General features: G+C 52.2%; 3 protein-coding genes across 6 annotated transcripts; 1 reads left to right on the top strand and 2 right to left on the bottom strand.

Annotated features, from left to right (window-relative positions):
* Positions 1-946: 946 nt before the first annotated feature.
* LOC128270130 (uncharacterized) lies at positions 947-11,386 on the top strand. 2 transcript variants are annotated; one of them, XM_053007539.1, is made up of 3 exons: positions 947-1,680; positions 8,107-8,213; positions 8,277-11,386. In XM_053007539.1, the coding sequence occupies exons 1-3, from the start codon at positions 1,678-1,680 to the stop codon at positions 10,930-10,932; spliced, it is 2,766 nt and encodes a 921-aa protein (XP_052863499.1). In that variant the 5' UTR covers positions 947-1,677; the 3' UTR covers positions 10,933-11,386. The 2 variants fall into 2 exon arrangements, with proteins under 2 accessions (XP_052863499.1, XP_052863503.1); XM_053007543.1 differs by lacking the exon at positions 947-1,680 and adding an exon at positions 7,855-7,913.
* Positions 11,359-19,483, bottom strand: LOC128277763 (ionotropic receptor 93a). The gene is given in 19 exon segments (XM_053016284.1): positions 11,359-11,970; positions 12,044-12,204; positions 12,340-12,399; positions 12,465-12,627; positions 12,717-12,762; positions 12,861-12,970; positions 13,038-13,103; positions 13,185-13,364; positions 13,456-13,604; positions 13,672-13,771; positions 13,848-14,015; positions 14,091-14,240; positions 14,352-14,413; positions 14,489-14,647; positions 14,729-14,849; positions 14,934-15,070; positions 15,161-15,313; positions 15,863-15,909; positions 19,404-19,483. Coding segments are annotated over 19 exon segments (2,634 nt in total). The 3' UTR covers positions 11,359-11,448.
* On the bottom strand, positions 16,896-19,362 carry LOC128270147 (beta-1,3-galactosyltransferase 5-like). 3 transcript variants are annotated; one of them, XM_053007554.1, is made up of 3 exons: positions 19,037-19,362; positions 17,599-18,775; positions 16,896-17,454 (listed from the first exon to the last, which is right to left on the bottom strand). In XM_053007554.1, exons 2-3 carry the CDS (start codon positions 18,677-18,679, stop codon positions 17,183-17,185), a joined length of 1,353 nt encoding a protein of 450 aa, XP_052863514.1. In that variant the 5' UTR covers positions 18,680-18,775; positions 19,037-19,362; the 3' UTR covers positions 16,896-17,182. The 3 variants fall into 3 exon arrangements, with proteins under 3 accessions (XP_052863514.1, XP_052863522.1, XP_052863530.1); XM_053007562.1 differs by having other exon boundaries at positions 19,201-19,362; XM_053007570.1 differs by having other exon boundaries at positions 17,599-18,770; positions 19,201-19,362.
* Positions 19,484-19,603: the final 120 nt, after the last annotated feature.

Below are 19,603 nucleotides of genomic sequence, written 5' to 3'. Positions count from 1 at the left end.
CTCTCTAGGCTAATTGTAGGGTGGACACCGCTCCTCGGCTGGGTGGCGGCGGAACACTCGCGTGCGCGCGTGCCCGCGTGTGTGTGTGTGTGTGTGTAACGGGATTAGGCTTCACGCCCAACGTGCTGCTGCTGCTGCTCGAGAGAGAGGAAGGTCTGAGTACACCGGGCGGCTCGGGCTCGGGCAACTGTAGCCAAGGGTGGGCCAATAGAGAAGGGGAATAGGCTCAGCAGCAGCAGCAACAGCAGCACACGGCTCACGGCTCGGGGCTCGGGTGCTGGAACCCCCCCGTGCCGTGCTATGTGTGTGAGAACTAGTTTCATCGGCGGTGGTCGGTTTCGTGTTGTTTTGTTTTCTTGCCTGTCGATGTAAATGTAAGACCCGACCCTGCTCTTTTCTTAGCCCGTCCGTCGGGGTCTCTCCCTGTCCCGGGCTGATCTGCGAGCGCCACGAGCGTTCACTCTCGCGGTGCGGTGGGGGTGGGGGGTTCGCGTGTTTGAAATTTCGCTGCTGCGTGCGCTCAGTGCAGTCTAGTTCGGTCCGCGATAAAGAACTCCTTTGCGTACAGGGTCGCGCACGCGCTCACGTCGCTTGACTTCTGCAGCCGTGTTGTGGATCCAGGATCCGATCGCGTGCATGTGTGCATGTGTGTGTGTGTGTGGGGAGGGAAAGGTTTGCGTTTGCGTTGGAAGGCCGCGGGAATATCGGGACGGAACCCTTTGTAATCTGGCGGATTACAATCGAAGGGTAGCGTGTTGTTAGCGGGACGCTATCCTGACGCACCGAACCCGGGTGCCAGCCGTGTGGATCCGAGAGGATCGCCTTACCGGTGGGACCTCCTGCCCCGGAGCCCGGAGAGAAAGTGGAAGCGAAGTGTCCGTGAGGTGCGGAGTTCTGCGAATCTGCAGCCTGCAGTAGCAATTAGAGGGTGCGTACCGGAGGGCGGAGTGTGCAGTCCGGTGTTCGGTGCCAATTACCGCGAAAGGCAGTGTTTTTGCAGCACCCGAGCAGGTCGATAGGACGTAGGAAAAGTGAAAGGAGTGCGGCCACACAAGAAATGACCAACCTCACCGCGTAGGAGGCCGCTGCGCTGATTCCTGCGGCCGGGGCGTGACCGGACGAATTAGAACATCGACCATCGCGGGGGTGGGGGCAAGAAACATGAAAATAACGGCAGTCGACCGACAGTACACTACTAGAGCCCGTTGGACAACCGCAATCGCTAGATTGGCCGCCCGAAAGAAACCGCTGAATCGCTGAGTCCGCCATGAGAGACGGCGAGCGTCGCCATTGCCGCGTTTGGTAGATCGTGCGAGATCTGCCGTTTATGATATCCGCCCTTCCGCCGTCCCGTCGTGTCGTGGTGTGGTCCCGCGTGTTCCGGTTCGCGTGTGTAGTACCGTGTGCCACCCCGATACCGAGTGGCGCTAGTGGCACCGGTTGTTTCCCGACGAGCGTGTCGCAGAGCGTGTTACATATGTCATTGCTGCCTGCCAGTGCGCGGTCCACGGTCCAGAGCACCCCTCGCCACCACCACCCGAGCACTGTCGGCGTAACTTCAACTCATCTCGGCTGGGACTTTCAGGCAAATCCCCATCACCATCATCATCATCATCAACATCTTCCGCTTCACCGCCGTATTTACTATCAACGCGACGCTAAAAGCAACGATCAACAATGGTTAGTAAAATGGCGCCCAGTAGTAGTGTGCGAGTAGTATATTAGCAACCTCCTGGGGCAACTGGCTGCGCATTATTATGTCACACGTCGCACACGTGCGAACACTACTCGAAATCGAAAAGCCCAACAGCCGGCCATCCGAAAATCGGACATCGGCCCCGTGTCCGACGGAGTGATCGAAGCAGGCTAACACCTAAATAAAACAACACCAAGCCCCCCGCCCGGGTTGACGATTATGTAAATGAAGCGAAGCGCGCACACACGCGAGAAAGAAGAAAAGCGAAATTGGTGGCAACGACATCGCGCGCTACAAATGAAATCGAAAGGGGATGATGCGAAAGGAAACACGCTGATCAGTAAACGGTGGCTGGCTGGCTGGCTGGCTGGTTGGCCCATATCCACGGGCCGCCGCCGGCTCTGACGGAGTGTGGAGTGTATCGTTACGTAACCGACGGGTTTCTGTTACGCTCGCTCGCATGCGCCCGCGCGCGCGCTGCGCTTTCGGCGGCGCTGCTTTCTATCATCATCGGCCCCAGCGGTCCCCCCGCGGGTTCCCATCGTGCAGGGGCCGGGTGGGCCCAGACCCCGACCCAGGACGGTCCGGTTTTTCGCCGCGGCCGCGGCCGGTTTTGATTTCGTTTCGCGTGTTGGTCGTTCCCCCGCGCGGTCGTTTTCTGGCGGCTTCTTTTTGCGAAGGAACCTGCGCCGAGAGCGCTCTCTCATAACCACTAACCACTTAGTAGATTCACTTTCGTTCACGCACTATCTCGCCGTGCCGAAACGAGACATTATATCATCGGGGGGGAGGGGGGGGCAGGGGGCCCGGTGCGAGTGCTTGTGTGTGGATCGTGCATGGGTCGGTCTGGGGATGCCGCGATTGCATCGAAAAAAAAAACAGAAAAAAAGAGGGACCACCAAACGGCTCTAGTCGAGTGGAGCGGAGTGGAGCTTGCGGCTCTGACTTTGACTTTCTCTTTGCTTCGTTCGTATCGCTGGCGCCACAAGGGTGTCCCAACATGGGGCTGGTAGAATACGGGGCTTTTCACCGCAGAACGAGACCACCGCAGCAGAGGGCAGTCCCTGCCAGAAGTGGGCACCACCTGAAAAGGCTAAAGCATTATTCCCATAGTGGCCCAGGCTTCAGGCGATAATCCTCGCAATATCTGCGGGAGCTGCGGGTACTGACGGTACGGTGTGTGTGTGTGTGTGTGCGTCCATGGCCACTAATGGCGCACCACGGTCTGCACCACATTCGGACCACCGTGAGAAGGTGGCGGGAACCCCATTATTTGCCGACCAGCCGGGCCCGGTCTTATTGCTCTCGTTCTCCCACACGGTGGCCACGACTAATTCTTACTTTAAATTATCTGCTCCGTTTGGGGCCAGACAGCAGCAAAAAGTAGGCTCCCACCCCGCCGCCGCCGCCGTCGTCGTGGGGCGCCTTCACGTCCATTGCATAGCGTCGACGGGCAGAGACCCCACGGTACCTCCCTACCTGGGTAACCGGGTGCAACATGCAACGGTATTGTTTGTTTGCCAATTGGTGCAGCACTTGATGGGACGGAACGGCGGTGGCGGCAACGGCGATGGTGGTGGCACCACCCAGACCAGACCCCAGGCATCCAGGCATCCCACTCACGCGGAGCGGTCCAGTAGCAGCAGCAGCAGCAGCAGCCCTACGATACAGCGCCCGGGCCACGTCAAAAAATCTATCAGCTGGCATTTACATTTAGCAACTGCTGCGCCCGCCGCTCTCAAGGCTACGACGCTTGCAAGCCGTTGGGCTTTTAGGTGTGTTCCATTTTTCGTCTTCGTCGCGTTACCTCCCCAGATTCCCAGCATCGGCATCGGCAAGTGCCCGCCCGCCCGCCCGTCACACAGCGTACAGCAGCACCGCGCACCGCGCACCGCGCACCGCGCACCAGTCGTGACCGGTCTCGGTTTGGCCGGACCCGCACCTTGACGGGCGTTGGCGACCTGACGGGCGACCCGGGGCCCTACCGAACCATTTGCTAACCGCATGCGGCAGGGTGCGGCTCTCGACTCTCGCTAGGCGAGCTGTGTGTGCCGTGTGCTGTGTGTGTGTGCGGGCGCGCGCGCGCGTCCTCGAACTAGTTGGACCAGTTGCGGTGAGTCGACCCCTCCCCACCCGCCCCGCACCCTTCCCATCGCAATCGATGGCGACGGTTTCACCGGACGAAATCATTTTGGGGTGGCAGAGCAGTGGGAGCGCAGCGCCTCGCGCGCGCGTTCACGTTCCAATCGCTCGGCACCAAATTCTCGGTTCTTAATAAAGTAAGGACAAGCTTACTGCCCCGGGGCCCGGGCATACCTCCGCTCTCTCTCTAGCGGCACTCGTTCCTCGCGACCTCGGCCTGCTCACCGCAGCAGGGCAGGGCAGGGCAGTCCGCGCAGATACCAAAAGCCGCCGCCACCGCGCCGCCGAGACCATTTAAATGCCAACAAAGGGGTGATAGTGGTTCTCGAAAATTGCTTTTGGAATTACCGAGGCCACCGGCAGGAGACGGGGAGTGGAAGCGAATACCCTTTAACATCGTTCGCGCGAACGTTCTTTCACTTATTCGCGCCACTCGCCAGCGCTGTACTCTACGCCCTGGCCCCCTGGGACTGAGGGACCTGGGCGAGGTTCGGTCCAATTAGTAGAGCGGCCGCCCGGTAACATTACGTACGAAGCACCATGTACCAAGCAGCATCGAGAGGTTCCCCTTTTCATCGATCGATTCGATCGTCTAACGTTCTGGTGCCGCAGATCCCTATCCTGCTCTTAGAGTAGAGTCTCACGCCGGGGGTTAAGGCTGCACAGGCCAGGTTTCCAACGGGGGACAGATGTTCAGATCTCCGGGCTCCGAAAAAGCGGAAGCTGGCGGAAGGCAACCCACAGCATCGTTGCGCAGGATGCAGCTACACAACCTTAATTTAATTTCTGCCATCGATCTACAAAGAGAGAGAGAGAGAGAAAGAGAGGGAGAGAATGTTTTAATTAATTACTATTAATTCGGTTCGCCTAACCACTTTCGGTTTAACGACCCACATAAGCGGCCCCGTTTACCCGTGTTTCGCTCAATTTCTCCACACGTTCGATCGAAAAGCGAAACCAGTGTGCGGGGTGGAAAGTGGAAAACCGCCAGCATGCCAGCAGTGCGCTGGCTGTGTGACCATTTGGCCGCCGTGTCGATGGAACGCCCCTCGGTGCGGGCCCCACCTACCCAGCCCATTTTTTACCGCCTTCGGTTGGGCTTGGGGAGGAGGTCCAACTCGCGTGTTATGGCGCCCGTTGACGTAAGCAGCTCACGAGCAAACATCTCACATAAGAAACGCATTTTGAGTGTGGCTAACGAAAAATGCAGCCCAATGCGGTGGCGGACATCGACCCCCCGTTTTCGTCCCGTAAGGGGTTCAACCCTCATAGTAGTCCATTTGTCCGTTCTGGCTCACGTCCTCGCTGGTACGTGGCACATCTCCGAACTCTGCTGGCTCCTAGTTCGTTCACATTACGGTGATACGCTGCAGCAACCGTGGCCCACTTATGCTGATCCGGCGCCGATTGCGTAACTGCCCTTCGGATGTGCCCGGACCGCCGTAAATGATAGTGCTCCGATGTGGTATTTCCCGAGTGCTGGGCACCCTATCCTGCGACAAATTGTACCGCGGGATCTCTTCGATTGATGCATGCGCCAAAGTCTTTGAGATAATCGTTCATGAAGCATTACTACGGCGCACTAAACAGATCATCTCACCGCTCCAACATGGTTTCGTACCAAGCCGCTCTACCACCACGATTCTCATGGAGTTCTGCAGCTACATCCGACGTGATCTGGACAACGGCTGCCAGGGCAGCATCTTAGGTCCTTTGTTGTTTAACTTATACCTTAACTAGCAGGCCGGGGAACTCTGTTTCGCCCCAGAGGCAATGGGCCCCCGGTGATAGGAGCAGTCGGTAACGCTCGTCCCTGTATCGCAGCTGGCCATGCGTTCGATTCCCGATTCCGGCGTTCCAGGGGGGTTGGCGCGGGACTAACAACCCGGCCCGTAAAAACGAACGTTTAGAAAGAGTATCAGAGATTAACATTGTCGCTGGTTGGTGCAGGCTAAAACCGTTCAGCGGTCGTTGTCCAATAAGAAGTGAAGCACTTCATTTCGTCAGCTGATCTTGGAATTACTGGCAGTGTTTGGCGGAAATTTCAGGACAGTAAAATCATTGCCCCTCCAAAACATCTCGCAACATGCGCCAAACATCTCGATTATATACGTCATTAGTGAGCTAGTGAACGCTGCATTAGTGAGAAAGAGAAGCCAACAATTGTTTTCTGTTGCTCGCTCTGTCTGTCTCGTTGCAGTATATGAAAAAAAATACATTGTGCGTATTGTGGCTTCATTGTGACGCGATCGGATTATAAAAAGTATCCTATCTGGGGCCCTTGGATCTAAGCTACCTCCACACCAATTTTCAGCCAAATCGGTTCAGCCGTTCTTGAGTTATAAGTAAACAGCCAATAACGCGGTACTCTTTTATATATATAGATAACTTGATGTCAGTGGTGTCCTCGTTTATGCTATGCTGACGATGTTAGGTTATACAGTAGTATTAGGCAAACAAATGACTATGACAAATTACAAACGGAACTTAACAATGTGTGGGCATAGTGTTGTCGAAATGAACTCTGGCTCTGCATACCGAAATGCCAAACAATTATCAATTTTGTTGATCGCGGACCCCCGTTCCACGAACATATACGCTAGGTGATAATGCTATAGCGAGGTTGAATCAAGTTGGGGATCTCGGTATTATTCTTGACGATAAACTTACATTTAACGACCACTTAGATTCCCTCATTGCTAGAACAAACCGATTATTAGGTCTGGTAGTCCGTATGACCCGCGATTTCCATGATCCGGTTTGTCTCAAATCTGTGTACTGCGGTATTGTCCGTTCGGTCCTTGAGTATGCCTGTGTTGTTTGGAGTCCTTATGTCGATATATACATGTCCCGTCTGGAACGTATACAGCGCAGCTTCACCCGCTACGCTATTCTCCGCTTACCCTGGTATACTAGAGACTCTATCCCAAACTACAACACGCGCTGACTGCTGTTGGGCCTTGAACCACTATGCTCCAGGCGGGCCACTGCACAGTGCTGTTTCGTTGCTGGACTGGTGAATAATACGATCGATTCCCCATCGCTTTTACACCAACTACACCTGTCAGTCCCGGCTCGCTTGCTGCGCTCTACTCCGAGTCTGGAAGTCGCGTTTCGGGAAACTCATTCGGGAATGTTTGAACCGTTGAATTTCGCCATCAGACAGTTTAACGCCAATTATAAATATTTTGATTATAATAATTCTATATCCAGTTGACGGGCAACGTCTCCGCATGTCAGTAATCGATGTTTGTAAGGCTTAATTTATGTTTGACCATGCCCACGTTCAGGGTTATAATTTAAGGAAAACGTTTGCTAGTAGATCTTAAGAAACCGTGCTTGATTAAGCTCCTAGGCTCGTCAAGTTTGAAATAAGCAATTACAATTACAAATTTTGGTGGCCCATGGCACACTCTGTCATCCGGCCAATACTGTTTACAAAACAACGCCATGACAGTGCGGCGGCACTCGGAGTAGAGTTTGAAATCCAAAGCACATCCCGCAAACAATGCGGCGGCGGAACACACTACGAACGAGAGGCAGGTACACGGTGAATGCAGATTGCGCTGGCAGATTACTGCTGCACCCCCCGTAGCTCTATATATTCTGATGACTATTACGACTGCGTTTTGATCGATTCAGGTGTTCTCTTCCAGCCGAGCCAAGCCGAACCGGAGCTCGTCAGATCAGGGCTCCAGGTTAGGAGCGGATATCACGTTTTTTTTTACCTACGACTGACACCGTAACCTTCACACGGCAGGAAGTAGAGGTACGCGGCGCGCAACCTTGAGCCGTTGCACGAGTGGGTTGTGTAACGCGTAACGCAAGCCCGCGAATGAATGAATATCGATGACGACAACGAGCGACGAGCAAATATTTGTGATTAGTTTGCCGAACCAGCCGAGATGTGGACATACAGCCAATTGCGATGCGGGCCGAAGCACGGAAGCGCCTGCCTGTCGCCCAGGCTACTCCGTAAACCAGTTTGGCACGGCGGTCAGCCGCAAGAAAACAAAGAAATATCTATTTTAGTTGAAAACTCATCAATCAAACCGTGCTCGCGGGACACACGAAGGTATTTGCGGGGGGGGAAGTCCGTTAGCCTATCACAGCCGGCCTGTGCCGTGTTCGTCGTTATTGTCGCGGAATGAACTGTTGATGTTGAATATGTTTCGGATGGACGGGCAGAGAAGAGAAACTCTCTCTGGCAGCAACTCTGTAGACTTAATTTCGATGTTAGTTGGATTGATCTTCCTTCCTTCCCGCAGATGAATCGGATCCGGTTGGCGCCGGTGCTGTACCTCCTGCACTTGCTGTTCTGCTTGCACCGTGGCAGTGCCGACACGTTGGGGTCAGCTAGCGACGGAACTGGACGGTAAGTTTGAGGGGCTCTGGGCTCACGTGTTGCGCGTTATTCACGTGCTACTACGTCTTGCAGTGACATCCGAGCACGCACCGTGCGGAAAACACATGGTGGAGTCGAGGATCGCGCGAACGGGATCGACACGCCGCTGGACCAGCTACACCTGAAGTACTACAACCTGGTGCAGGTGGACCTGGTGCGCATGCCGAGCGAGTCGAGCGCTGGCACACCGCTAGTGACGGCCAGTGCTGGCGAGGGCCTCAAGAAGCTCGACCCGGCGGCGGCGGCGGCGGCCCCTAAGCAAGCCAAGCCGGACAGCCCGGCTCCGGTGAAGACGCTGGCGGACCAGGTCGCCGAGGGCAAGTACGGGCTGATCCACCGGGAGCTGTTCCAGCGTCGACCGCACCGCGTCGGGGTGCTGAGCTACCAGCGCAACGAGGAAGTCCCGCTAGACGACGAGCGTAACTACGGTGGCCTGAGCCCGGACGAGATCTGGCTGGCCGAGGACCACCTGCTGGTGCTGAAGGGGGGCTCGATCAGCTTCAACAACCAGCAGCAGCCGAACCGCTCGGTGTCCCCGTCCGCGTCCGTGGTGTGGAAACCGATCGACGACTACCGGGCGCCGGACCGGCAGGTTCAGATCCCGGCCAACCCGTCGGTGCCGCCTCCCTTTCCTGTTCAGCTCCGCGAGAACGGACCGATTGAGTTTATCCGAGGTCATCAGACAGCGGCATTTAATCCATTTACTAATGAATCGGCGTTCCTATTCACCAACAAAGCGTTCCCGGTCATACGACCGGAAGATTTCGGCGGGCAAAATATACTTGCCGGGCCAGCGGCGCACAATGGTACTGGCCAGCACCACGGGGTCCAGTATCCGGCCCCCGTCCACCCGCCCCCGGTCAGCGACAATCGGACGTACTCGAACCCGTTCCTAAAGCTGCCCCCGCTGGAGCCGCCCCTGGGACCACCACCGCTCGGTTCGCTGGACGACGCGCAGAATCGCACCGGGGTGCGCGACGAAGACGACCCGTCCCTATACTATCCGCCGCCGTACACGTTCGAGTACCGTGCGAACTACACGAACCCGGTCCCACCGGGGCCACTAGTGCCCGGCATTATCTTGCCGCCACCGCCAAACTTCTTCATTCTGAAGCCGACCCCCAGCGGGACCAACGGGACGGGCACCAGCGAAGCCGCGGGCGGATCGTCGTCGGCTGCGAAGCCGATGCACCGACCCAGCCCAGGACGCCCGACTAGCCTGCTGATGGCGGTCCCAATGCAGACCCAGATGCCGACGAGACCGCCGGCCCGTGTCGAGATACAGAAGGCCGTACTGAAGTCGTTCGTGCCGGTGATTGAGGTGTACGAGGCCGCACCGCTGCCAAAACCGACCGCTGCCGGCAGCAAGCGGCCGCGAGTGAAGCCGACGACCGTGCCGGACATCTTGAGCACCACCACGACCACCACCACTCCGACGGCGGCCACTCCGACGACGTCACTGTTGACGCCCTCGACGAAGCTGCACAAGATTCCGCACGAGGCGCACCGTCAGCCCGGCGGCAGTGGCCCGCCGCCCGTCAAGGCACCAGCTCACCCGATCTATGCCGAGTACTTCAACATCAAGTCGACGTCCGCGCCCTCGTTCTGGGGTGACGTGGTGTCACCGACGCCGCACCCGCCACGTACGTACCTGCCGGCCAAGGTACGGAACCCGGCCGGACACCAGAGCAACGAGTTCATCTCCACTTACGGCTACAGCCCGATCGAGCAGTTCCACCGGGAGGTGCACACGATCCGCCAGACGCTGCAAATCTACGAGAAGGCCAACAAGCTGTCGAAGGCCTCGCGGACGTCAAAGGTTCACCCGGTCCACCACCACTACGCAAGGCCCGAGCCAGCGGCTCCCGGCAGCACCCTGTACCACAGCGTGTTCTCGGACGTCGCCCCACAGTCGCCGGTAGTTGGGCCGCACAAGTACGCGTCGACCGGCAGCGGAACCGCGTACGCCAACTATGAACCACAGGCACCGGCGTCGCCACCACCGCCGCCACCAGCGTCGTATCATCACACCTTCCGACCGAGCCCCGTCCACCAGGAGCTTCCACCGAGCTACTACGTCACCACGACCACCGGTGACGGCGCCCCGTTCGGGACGTTCGGGCGTATCTATCCTTCGTACGTATCACCCGACCAGAGCGGCTCACACCTGGGTCCTGGGCCACAGCACTACTACCAGCAGCAGCAACAGCAGCAGCAGCTGCCCGCCGAGCCGAAGTACCCGTCGCAGACGGACCTGTCCTACATCGCACCGGTCATCCTAAACAACGGGGCCAGCGGATACAATCGGCAGCCGACCGAGGTGGACGGTACGACGACCAAATCCTACCTCATCCTGGACCACCGGACCGCGGGCCGTTTGCGTGAGCGCCAGCCACGGCCCTCATTGGTTGCACCACCACCTGTCGGGTACCTGTCGGGGTATCGCACCAACACGGCGACCAACGGTGGCCTCTACGAGGGCGAGCAGGGGCTGCCGGCACGAGACCGGTACCTGGAGGGCGACATCCTGGTCAACTACAAGCACCCGCTGCCGGCGCTAAACCCGGACAGCGAGTACTTGCCGTACCACCACCGACTGAAGGTTCGCAAACGCCAGAACCACCGCCAGATGGTGAGTGAGCCGAAAGCGTACCCTTCCACCGGTCAGCCGCTGTATTCGCACCGATAGGGCTGGCACTATTAGGCAGTAGCAGTAGCAGTAGTAGTAGTAGTTTGGCATGGGAGCGACTGGGCAGTGCACGGAGGCAGTTCGAGACGGATCGATCGACTAGTTGTAAATAGGTAAAACACTTTGGCGGTTACGTGAGGCGAGCTGTGGGAACGGTGGGGTGATCTAGCTAGGAATTGTTGAAGCCACGTTTGGGTTATCGTCATATATTAATGCAATACTGTACAATGGCACTGGGGAGGGCTGAGGGCCACTGCCTACACTGTTCACCACCACCGGCAGGGACGAGCAGCGTAGTCACAGGGTCAAACGGGATGCCGCAAAGATGCTAGGAGTGTTGCTGCTCGGTCTGCTGCGATCGTTGGGGACGTTATGTAAAAGACCACAAAACCACAATTATGTATGTACTACTCTGTACTTCCGCTTTATTGCTTGATGAATACAAAACTACGCATCCGATGAAAAAACAAAGAAAAAAAAATTGCATTGCTACACAACAGACAACGTCGGGCCAACTCATTCGCTGTACGTCGTGGGAGGCGCTGCCTTGGACTGCCGGTACTTGAGGTACCGGCTGATGATGAACTCGCCGACGAAGATGAGCAGCCCGGCCGAGAAGCCGAGCAACAGGATCCAGTAGGATCCGGCCATATCCGAACTGTTGACGGTGTGGTTCTGCACATCCATCGTTTTGCTCGTGCCGCTACACTTGTCCTTCGACGGTAAGTACTGGGAGATCCAGCGCTGTATGAAACCGAACTGGTGCATCCGCCGGATCTCGTTGTTCACCAGCTCCAGGTACGGGCTGTCCCGCGGCATGACCAGCGCAATCTGTTCGTCCAGAAACTCATCGGTGCTGAGCGCAAAGTCACACCGACCCGTTTCCAGAAACTGGTTCTTCATCAGGTACTTGAGATTGTTGCGCCAATCGATGTGGACGTGTCGGCCGCCCTCGATGCGGTCCACCAGCTCGTCCGTCACCTCCGTGATCATCTGGGCACCGCGGTACAGCTCCATGTACTTCGGGTCGTTCGATTCCTGCAAATCCACCGGACACCGAGGCGTTAAGCGAGGCATTACATGCAACGACAGGTTCACATCCGGCACTCACAACTAGAATCTCCTCCAGAAATGTGCCTTTGCGGATGCTCCAGGTCATACCGCGATCGTTTCGTAGCAGCTGCATCACCCTATTCACGGGGATGTCTATCTTCGGAAACGTTAAGAACGCCACCAGATTGCCACAGTAGGTGGTGACGATCACCAACACCACTACGTATTCGCAGGGAATCGACGGGTCGGTTCAGGAGGGGTGGGTTGCGGGAGGGCGGGGGGAGAATTAAATGTGCCTTCATTAATTATGTATCCTACTTTGAGGATGAACTCAGGTTTCAGTTGTGTACCTACCAAGCCACCAGGTTCCAATAATGATGCGTCCACTGTCAGCGTACGGAAGGTACAGTCCACCTGCAACATAACGGGCATTTTGACTGACTTTTTGGGAGAACTTCATTCCGCCATCACACTGTTACCTTGCTGCAGCAGTGCTCCGTATATGTACCAGAAGCAATTGTTCACTTTGCCCAACCCGGTGTTGGATGGTTTGTGGTGGATTTCATAGTAGGGGCTTAAGTTATTGATGAGGCACAACACCGGACCCATCAGCAGTACTGCTGTAGCGAGGCACATCCATGTCTAGAAGCGACAACCGGACAAAAAAAACATGCAAAAAAGCTGAAAGTGCCTGCGAGAGCCCCCAGTCTTGATCTCCAGTCAACACTTACGTCAGAACCGAAAGGAGACAAAAACAGCAGCACTCGGCTCAGCTCGCTTGTGGGGTTGAAAGATTATACCGATAGGTACAATTAGTCGCCTTCCTCCAACTCTATTGGTTCTAACACGGATCGTAGAACGTGTTGCCAGCTTACCGTGGTCTAGAAATGACGAAGCTGTACGTTTGGATGCTGACGGGATCTGTAAAGCCAACCAGTTTCTTCTGTCGCTCGTTAACCGTTGTTCCGATGGCCGCCAGCAGGATCTGAAATAAAACGATACATCCACCAGTTCAGTAGTTGCTGCACTGGCTCCATTGTCATCCATTCCACCTTATTAGCGACCAGTGTGTTGAAAATGTCTTGCGGTATGTCCGATGTTAGGCCTTTGGTTTCGTACTGCTGCAATTAATAGTAGTTTTCATTGCAACGATAATATTCGTTTACCGGCTACCGGCTACCGGCGGCTAGAACGATTGCATTTACCGTCGTGTTAGCGTCCAGGAGAGTTGCGTTTTGATCGATCACTCCTTGCGTGATGATGAGCGTGTAGGTAAAGTTCAGCTTACGGGAAAGCTCTGTGAGTACATCGTAAATCACACCGCTGGTTACTGTTGCGTATCCGGACTCGTTGTAGGAGACGAACTGCCAGGGTGGATTCTGTGGGCATCCGGAACGTGCGGAGCGTGTAAAATAAACATGTGTAATGTGGCTCCCGAAACCGACTTGAAAAGCTGGCCGCAAAACGTACGTGATAGCTGTAAAACACCAGCTGGCTGCCACGGAACCCGTAGCGAACGTGGGGAAACAGTGCGTCTGACAGCATAAACCCATCCTGCGGCGACCAATAGCCAATGTCTAGTAGAGAAAACTTTTTGCGCTCCTTCGAATCAACGCTCTCTGTAATGTGCGGGCAATGTATTACAAACGATACGTCGGTACTACTGCATAAAATGTTACGTATTACCCATGGCATAGTCTGTTCTGTAGACATAACCCCAAGTTTCCGCCGTTTGAACTTTCCACTTCGAGCATCGGTTGCAGTCGTCCTTTCCAGCTATCGCCGTCTGACTCAAAGTAGTAGAAGAAGTGAAGGAGGAGTACAGGAGTAAAGTAGTATGCAGTAGCATCATCCGAACCTACTCTGATCAGCTGGAGAAACTTGCTTTTCCGCTCCGCTTTGCTTGGGCGAATTATTTCCCACTCTTCGTCGGATATCTGCCCAAAAACCACCTGCTCGTCACGGATCAGCTTCGACAAACTTTGGACGAAGTGCAATAAAAACTTTTCCATGTAGCACAAAATGTTCACCTGAGAAAGAGTACGAACTGGCGCTTTAGTGTGGTTCCCGATGGCGACCAATTTTTACACTGCAAGTCTGCTTACGGTACAGTTCTGACTTTTGCTCTGGGAATTGTAAATGAAGGCCACATTGTCACCCTCATTGATTATAGTGGTGGTTGAGGTGAAGTTTTCGCTGCTCGATATAGGCAAAAAGTATAGCCACTGGGATGAAGGATTTACCAGCTTCAAATCCTGCCGTAACAATCGAGAGTGCGAAACGAAAAACATTGAATTCAGAGGAAAATGGGGCCAATTGGAAGTTGCTGGACAGCGTGTGCCGACTTAAGCTAAACCTAGACAAACCTTCGCAATTTCCATCAATAAAGCCAATGTAGCCGAATTCACAATCGATATGAAGTTCTTCCCTGAAATTGTTACACGAAACAAAGAGGATGGCTGTTGGTGGAACAGAGAGGGCTCAAGCCGGTGATGGATTTTACCGGTATATGCTGTTGGTATGTTCAGAAGCATTCGACGAATTTCCTTTCGTTTTTCCCAGCTATGCATCGGCGTATGGATCTTGAACTCCGTTAACGACAATCCGCGCATGCCCTCGCGGTCTTCCAGCAACGACAGAATACAACGGCTTATCTGGGAATCTGCAAATGTAAGGAAGTCGAGATAGAGATGACCGAAACAAAAATACAGTACCTATGTTGTCCTGGCACGGTTTCACATACCGAAGCTTTCGTCATACAGCAGCGTAACCGTGCGCCAGTCGATCGCCCGGGAGCTCTTCATGTCCAGTATGATTTGCGAAACCTCCTCGAAAATGCTGCCCAAGCCATCAGTTCGCGGAATCTGTAACCAACGTCATAGTTTTCGCCATTTTCATTCAAAGATGTTGGTACCGTCCCGATTCGGTACCGTCGACGTAGTACGTACCATTATTGCGGTGCTGGACGGCAGTCTCGGACAGTCTGGGTCCGTAATGCTTAGCATCACCAACCGTTCTCTGGATGCTTCTTGGTATATGGCCCACGTGTTGTCGCAATTTGATACCGAAATCACTGCTGAGAAGTCTACGCCATAGGTGGAGATGGGAAAACACGATTTTCGTTATCTTTTCGGACGAAGCATTCCTAGACTTGCTTTTGATTCGATTACCTTACCTCTCTTGAGGTTAATGCTTGTCCATGAATAGTACTTCACAACCAGCCCACCGTTTTTCAAGTTTTCTCGAATCATCTTTTCGACAATCTCCTTTGTTTGTTCTAGCATTTGCTCGTATATGTCACCTAGATACTCTCTATCAAGAATGATAGCTGATTCAACGAGATGCAACAGGCATGGCGAAATAAACCGCAAAGAGAAACACAACATTATGTTAACATGTCTCAGGAAAGTTTGACCGTAATTTAAAACGGATGTTGAGTGTGTTGGGTTGGGGATTACTAAATGGTTTGGTAGAAGCCTATTCTTGGGCTTGGGCTAAAACGGTCCACAGTGGATATTGTTGCATCATTGTGCATCATTATTGCACCAATGTGCGCAGTTCCGAAAAGAAATATTCAAACCGACAGTGACTCACGCTGAACTCGTTTTACTCACCGGCCCTTCTTTGAGGCCTTATCGCTTTCAATCGAAACGCAAATGATCATGATCGGATCTGTAGGGACTGCATTGGCTTCCTGGCAAGGCAACCGGATGAAAATGGTGGATTATGGGGTGGGTAAAGTTACATCACATTCCTTTTTCGTTCCGTCGTTCACAGGATTGGTCCCAATCCGTTTAACCGTGTAGTGTTCGAGGGAATTGCAGAGTAAAGAGCACCCAAATCGTACGGGAACGGTGGTATGAAAGCGTTTACTTACCAATCGATGCGTTCGTCGAAAGCAACGAAGGAAAATCGTCACAAGAAACCAAATCGAATAGAGAAACAACTAGTATTAACATGACTGATACCGCTAAGATTTTGTTGGCTGTACGTTTCTGCCGCCATACTGCCATCGAGTCGTTTCCTGGTGCACTGAAGTAGCTTCGACTGTTACCGTACACAATCCGCAACTGCAAGCTAAATATGTAGTTACAACGGTTTTTGTTTATAGTCCATGAGTAATTTCCTACACGGCCGTCGAAAGGGTTCCTAATCAGAACGCCAAAAGGTCAGCTGCACCTGGGCGGTAGGATTCAGGAGCAACAGTACATCCATAATTGAGAATCAATTTTCGTTTCGGTTCAACGGCAGCTCGAGGTGTCTGTGGCAGTCAATATATTTTTAACTGAGCTAATAATTCATGCATGTCAGTGACGACCCACTAGGCCTGGTCGGTTCGTCGAAGGATGCTTTATACAACTCGTCATCTAGTAGTGGGCCAGGCAATACTGTGCTTTGCAACGAAATCACAAATCAACCTTGCACCTGTACAAGTACCAGGATTGTACCTTCAATCAAACATTTTTCTTTTAGTTTTTTACCCAAATATAAAGCAAAATAAATGAAAAATATAACTTATAAATAAATATAACTTACTTATCCGGCCACTACAACCATCGAGCAATCTGGGCCTGCCAGGAATATAACAGAAGAAAAAAGATTAATGCTGATATTACTAAAAAAACAAAACGTTTGTCTTTTCTCGAAGTTTGTAGTGGTGAAGCAAAGTATATTTCAAATGTGATAAAGAAAGGTAACTAATTTGCTACCGTCTAGGCGAATTTAGTCGACGAAGTTTCCATACAATGCAACATATTCTGAAAAGTCGTGGAGTTTGCTTTCGTCTTTCGCACATCCGTTGCAGATCAAAGTTTCTTGTTCAATAATGGTTTGCTACAATATATGTTTATAAATATATGTATATATATTTATGTTTATATATATACATATATATATATATTTATAGACCTATATGTATAGATATTGTTTTCGTTAATTTAAAATCTAGGCGTACCTAGGACCACCATAAACCGTCTAACGCAAACTCCTAACATTATGATTGATTCGTAAGATAGATTCTATACAGTTTTACAATTTGTAATATGCTTGCATATTGCATCACATTAAGCCGTGGAATGCTCAATTCTCATTTAAAAGGCATGCTTTATTTTCTGTGTGTTTGGAAAATCAATCTGTTTCTAAACGACAAATAATAGACGAAAAGTAACGAAAGCAAATTTATTATCAGTTAAACCGGCTATGAGCACGCAACGCTGACGTCGATAAGTTTCTTCCACAGATCTATCTGTTCACTGTTTTTCACCATGTGAATGCTGATAGCTTTTTTGATGTTGCACTGATTAAATGCTATCCGCCGATTGAGGAATTCCTTCACGTTGGTCCGATGTATATTTAACAATTGTGCCACGATGCCTGTCGTGTAGACGTCCTCTAGCTTCAAATATGTTTGGCTTAGCGATTTCTCGAACACCTCACCGATTATGTCGGCAGTGAGTAAATAAGCGGGTCCTATAAAATAAGCGAACGTTAGATTTATAAATTACTATAGTTTACTAGCGCAAAATACATTGCCACAACCCGCCACGCTCTGTATTTTTGGTGCATCTTTACAATAGACAATACAAAATTCTCTCAAAGCATTACCGCACATACCTGTTGTAAAAGGTGGAAACACCGGTGGATAGTATTGTTCCGGGCTGACATAATATTTTGACTTTTTGTTTCGGATCGGTTTCCATTTTTTTGCCAACCGTCCGAAAATTGTTCGCCGTTGATTGTTGTGCACTTCCATGAATTGTAGTAGCTTCGGTACGTTAATGAACATGTCATCGTCCGTTTTAAGTAGGAATGATGCGTTAGAGCAGTGAAGCTTTGTCCACTCAAGAAGCGAAATGGTTTTTAACGTGAGATTCTTATAGCTGTCGATGAAGTTGCCGCGAATCAGATCACTATACATATAGCTCTCGGCCGCTAGCTGATCCTCCATTCGCGAATCGTCTGTTTGGCCGACGATAAACCCGATCGAGATATCACGGCGGCTACCATAGTGACCCCAGGACTGCCGTATGGCAAGTCGCTGATCGCGGTGGGTCGGTGCGGACGTAACAAGAATTAGTAACGACACATCGGTACCATTGTTTGGACACAGATTTCGTACGCAAGCGACATCCGGTAGGTGTCCGGAGCGGTACATATCTCGAGTTTTGATGACCATATCGCCATCAGTATCGACGGCAACAGCGACGGCGGCGGCGGCGGCGGCCGGTCGAGATGCAGGCGGTGATGATGATGAAGATGATGACGACACAGACGACCCTTGGGACGACTTAACCACCGACGGGTTTGGAATTCGCTGTATGTTGTTATCGGTGTTTTCGGCTGCCGTATCTTGTTCCGTTAATAACTGCTGCTGGGCAAGAAGTTGTGTCCTGTTTCTGTAGGGGGGCACGCGTTCCAGTGTTTTGCTCAATATATTGAGCCCACAGCCCTGTACAACTATCTGAAATACGTTGCACTTTTGTTTTTCGTAGACCGGTTCTATCAGCAATGCATTTTCGGACGATCGGGGAACTGTGCGATTCATGAGGTTCGGATCGTTTTTTCGGTGGTTTGAGTATCGTTTCGGCTCCAGGATGAAGTGCCGTCCATTTAGCGATGAATAGAAGACAATCGTTATTAAAATTACAATCACAAACACTACGTGTGAGACTTTTAACCCAGGGCAGGGCATCATATACTGCTGCTGCCGAGATCGGCACTGTGCTTAACTGCTTTGGCACTTGCTGTAGAGGACCAGAACTCGTCCAAAAAATCATTAAGATCGGCTGTTCTAAAAAACAAGAAAACCGAAATTAATCAAGGCTGTTCTTCCCCCCCCCCCCCCTCCCACAATATAGAAACAGGTGCAGAATATAGAAACAGGTGCAGAAAAGGAGAACTTGCAAAGTAAACAATTGCTACAATATACATCAATAATGGGCTGGCATTTTTTTCCCGCTCGACAACCCAATCCGGCATGGAAACGCGGGCAGAGCTTCCCACCTTGGTTCAGTTTACTTAAGTCAGGGTCAGTAACAAGAAGGCAACGTACCTTTTCGTAGCGTTGTATTCGGACGGAGATTAAAAATAATAAATGATTGGCTGATTGTCGCAGCACTTATGAATTATTTTCAGCAGTTAAAACGATCTGCAGACAGGTTTCTAATGGATCGGGTTACTACGAACTTCTTATTCATCCGAAATGATGGCTTTTACCTGTCGTGATAACACAATGTCCTTTGTAACACAATGTCCAACCTTTCTTGGAAACCAACATTAACGACCGACTCAACGAAATACAAAAAAACTGTAAGGCCTTCGCTTAGTGTAGAAAATCTTCGTAAATCACGATTTTACGGAAATCAACACAAACTCCCTCGGAAGTCTTCATTCCGCTTTGTTTAGCAAAAAACAAGTACCCGTATCTGAGAGAAATTTACACGACACAAGATACCCAGGAGAGACGGAGAGGGAAGTGCCAACAACAGCAAAATGTCATTTCCAACCAATCACAGCTAGAGATCCTGAACCGAGAGATGTGTGAACCGATCCTCTTGACACATGGTGAGTTGTCTGGTCTTATTTTTATTATTTTCTACTTTAGCCTGGTGCTGACTTT

This window comes from Anopheles cruzii, chromosome X, assembly GCF_943734635.1.
Source record: "Anopheles cruzii chromosome X, idAnoCruzAS_RS32_06, whole genome shotgun sequence".
Taxonomy (NCBI): Eukaryota; Metazoa; Arthropoda; class Insecta; order Diptera; family Culicidae; genus Anopheles; species Anopheles cruzii.
The sequence above is the reverse complement of the archived record's forward strand: the minus strand, read 5'-3'. Positions and strand labels throughout refer to the sequence as shown.

Excerpts from the sequence above, each read along its gene's own strand:
- LOC128270130 (XM_053007539.1), top strand. Across the intron at positions 8,214-8,276 it reads GCTAGCGACGGAACTGGACG|TGACATCCGAGCACGCACCG; the intron begins GTAAGTTTGAGG and ends TACGTCTTGCAG.
- LOC128270147 (XM_053007554.1), bottom strand. The coding sequence starts at position 18,679 with ATGATGCCCTGCCCTGGGTTAAAAGTCTCACACGTAGTGTTTGTGATT. Across the intron at positions 17,455-17,598 it reads GTTTCCACCTTTTACAACAG|GACCCGCTTATTTACTCACT; the intron begins GTATGTGCGGTA and ends CTTATTTTATAG.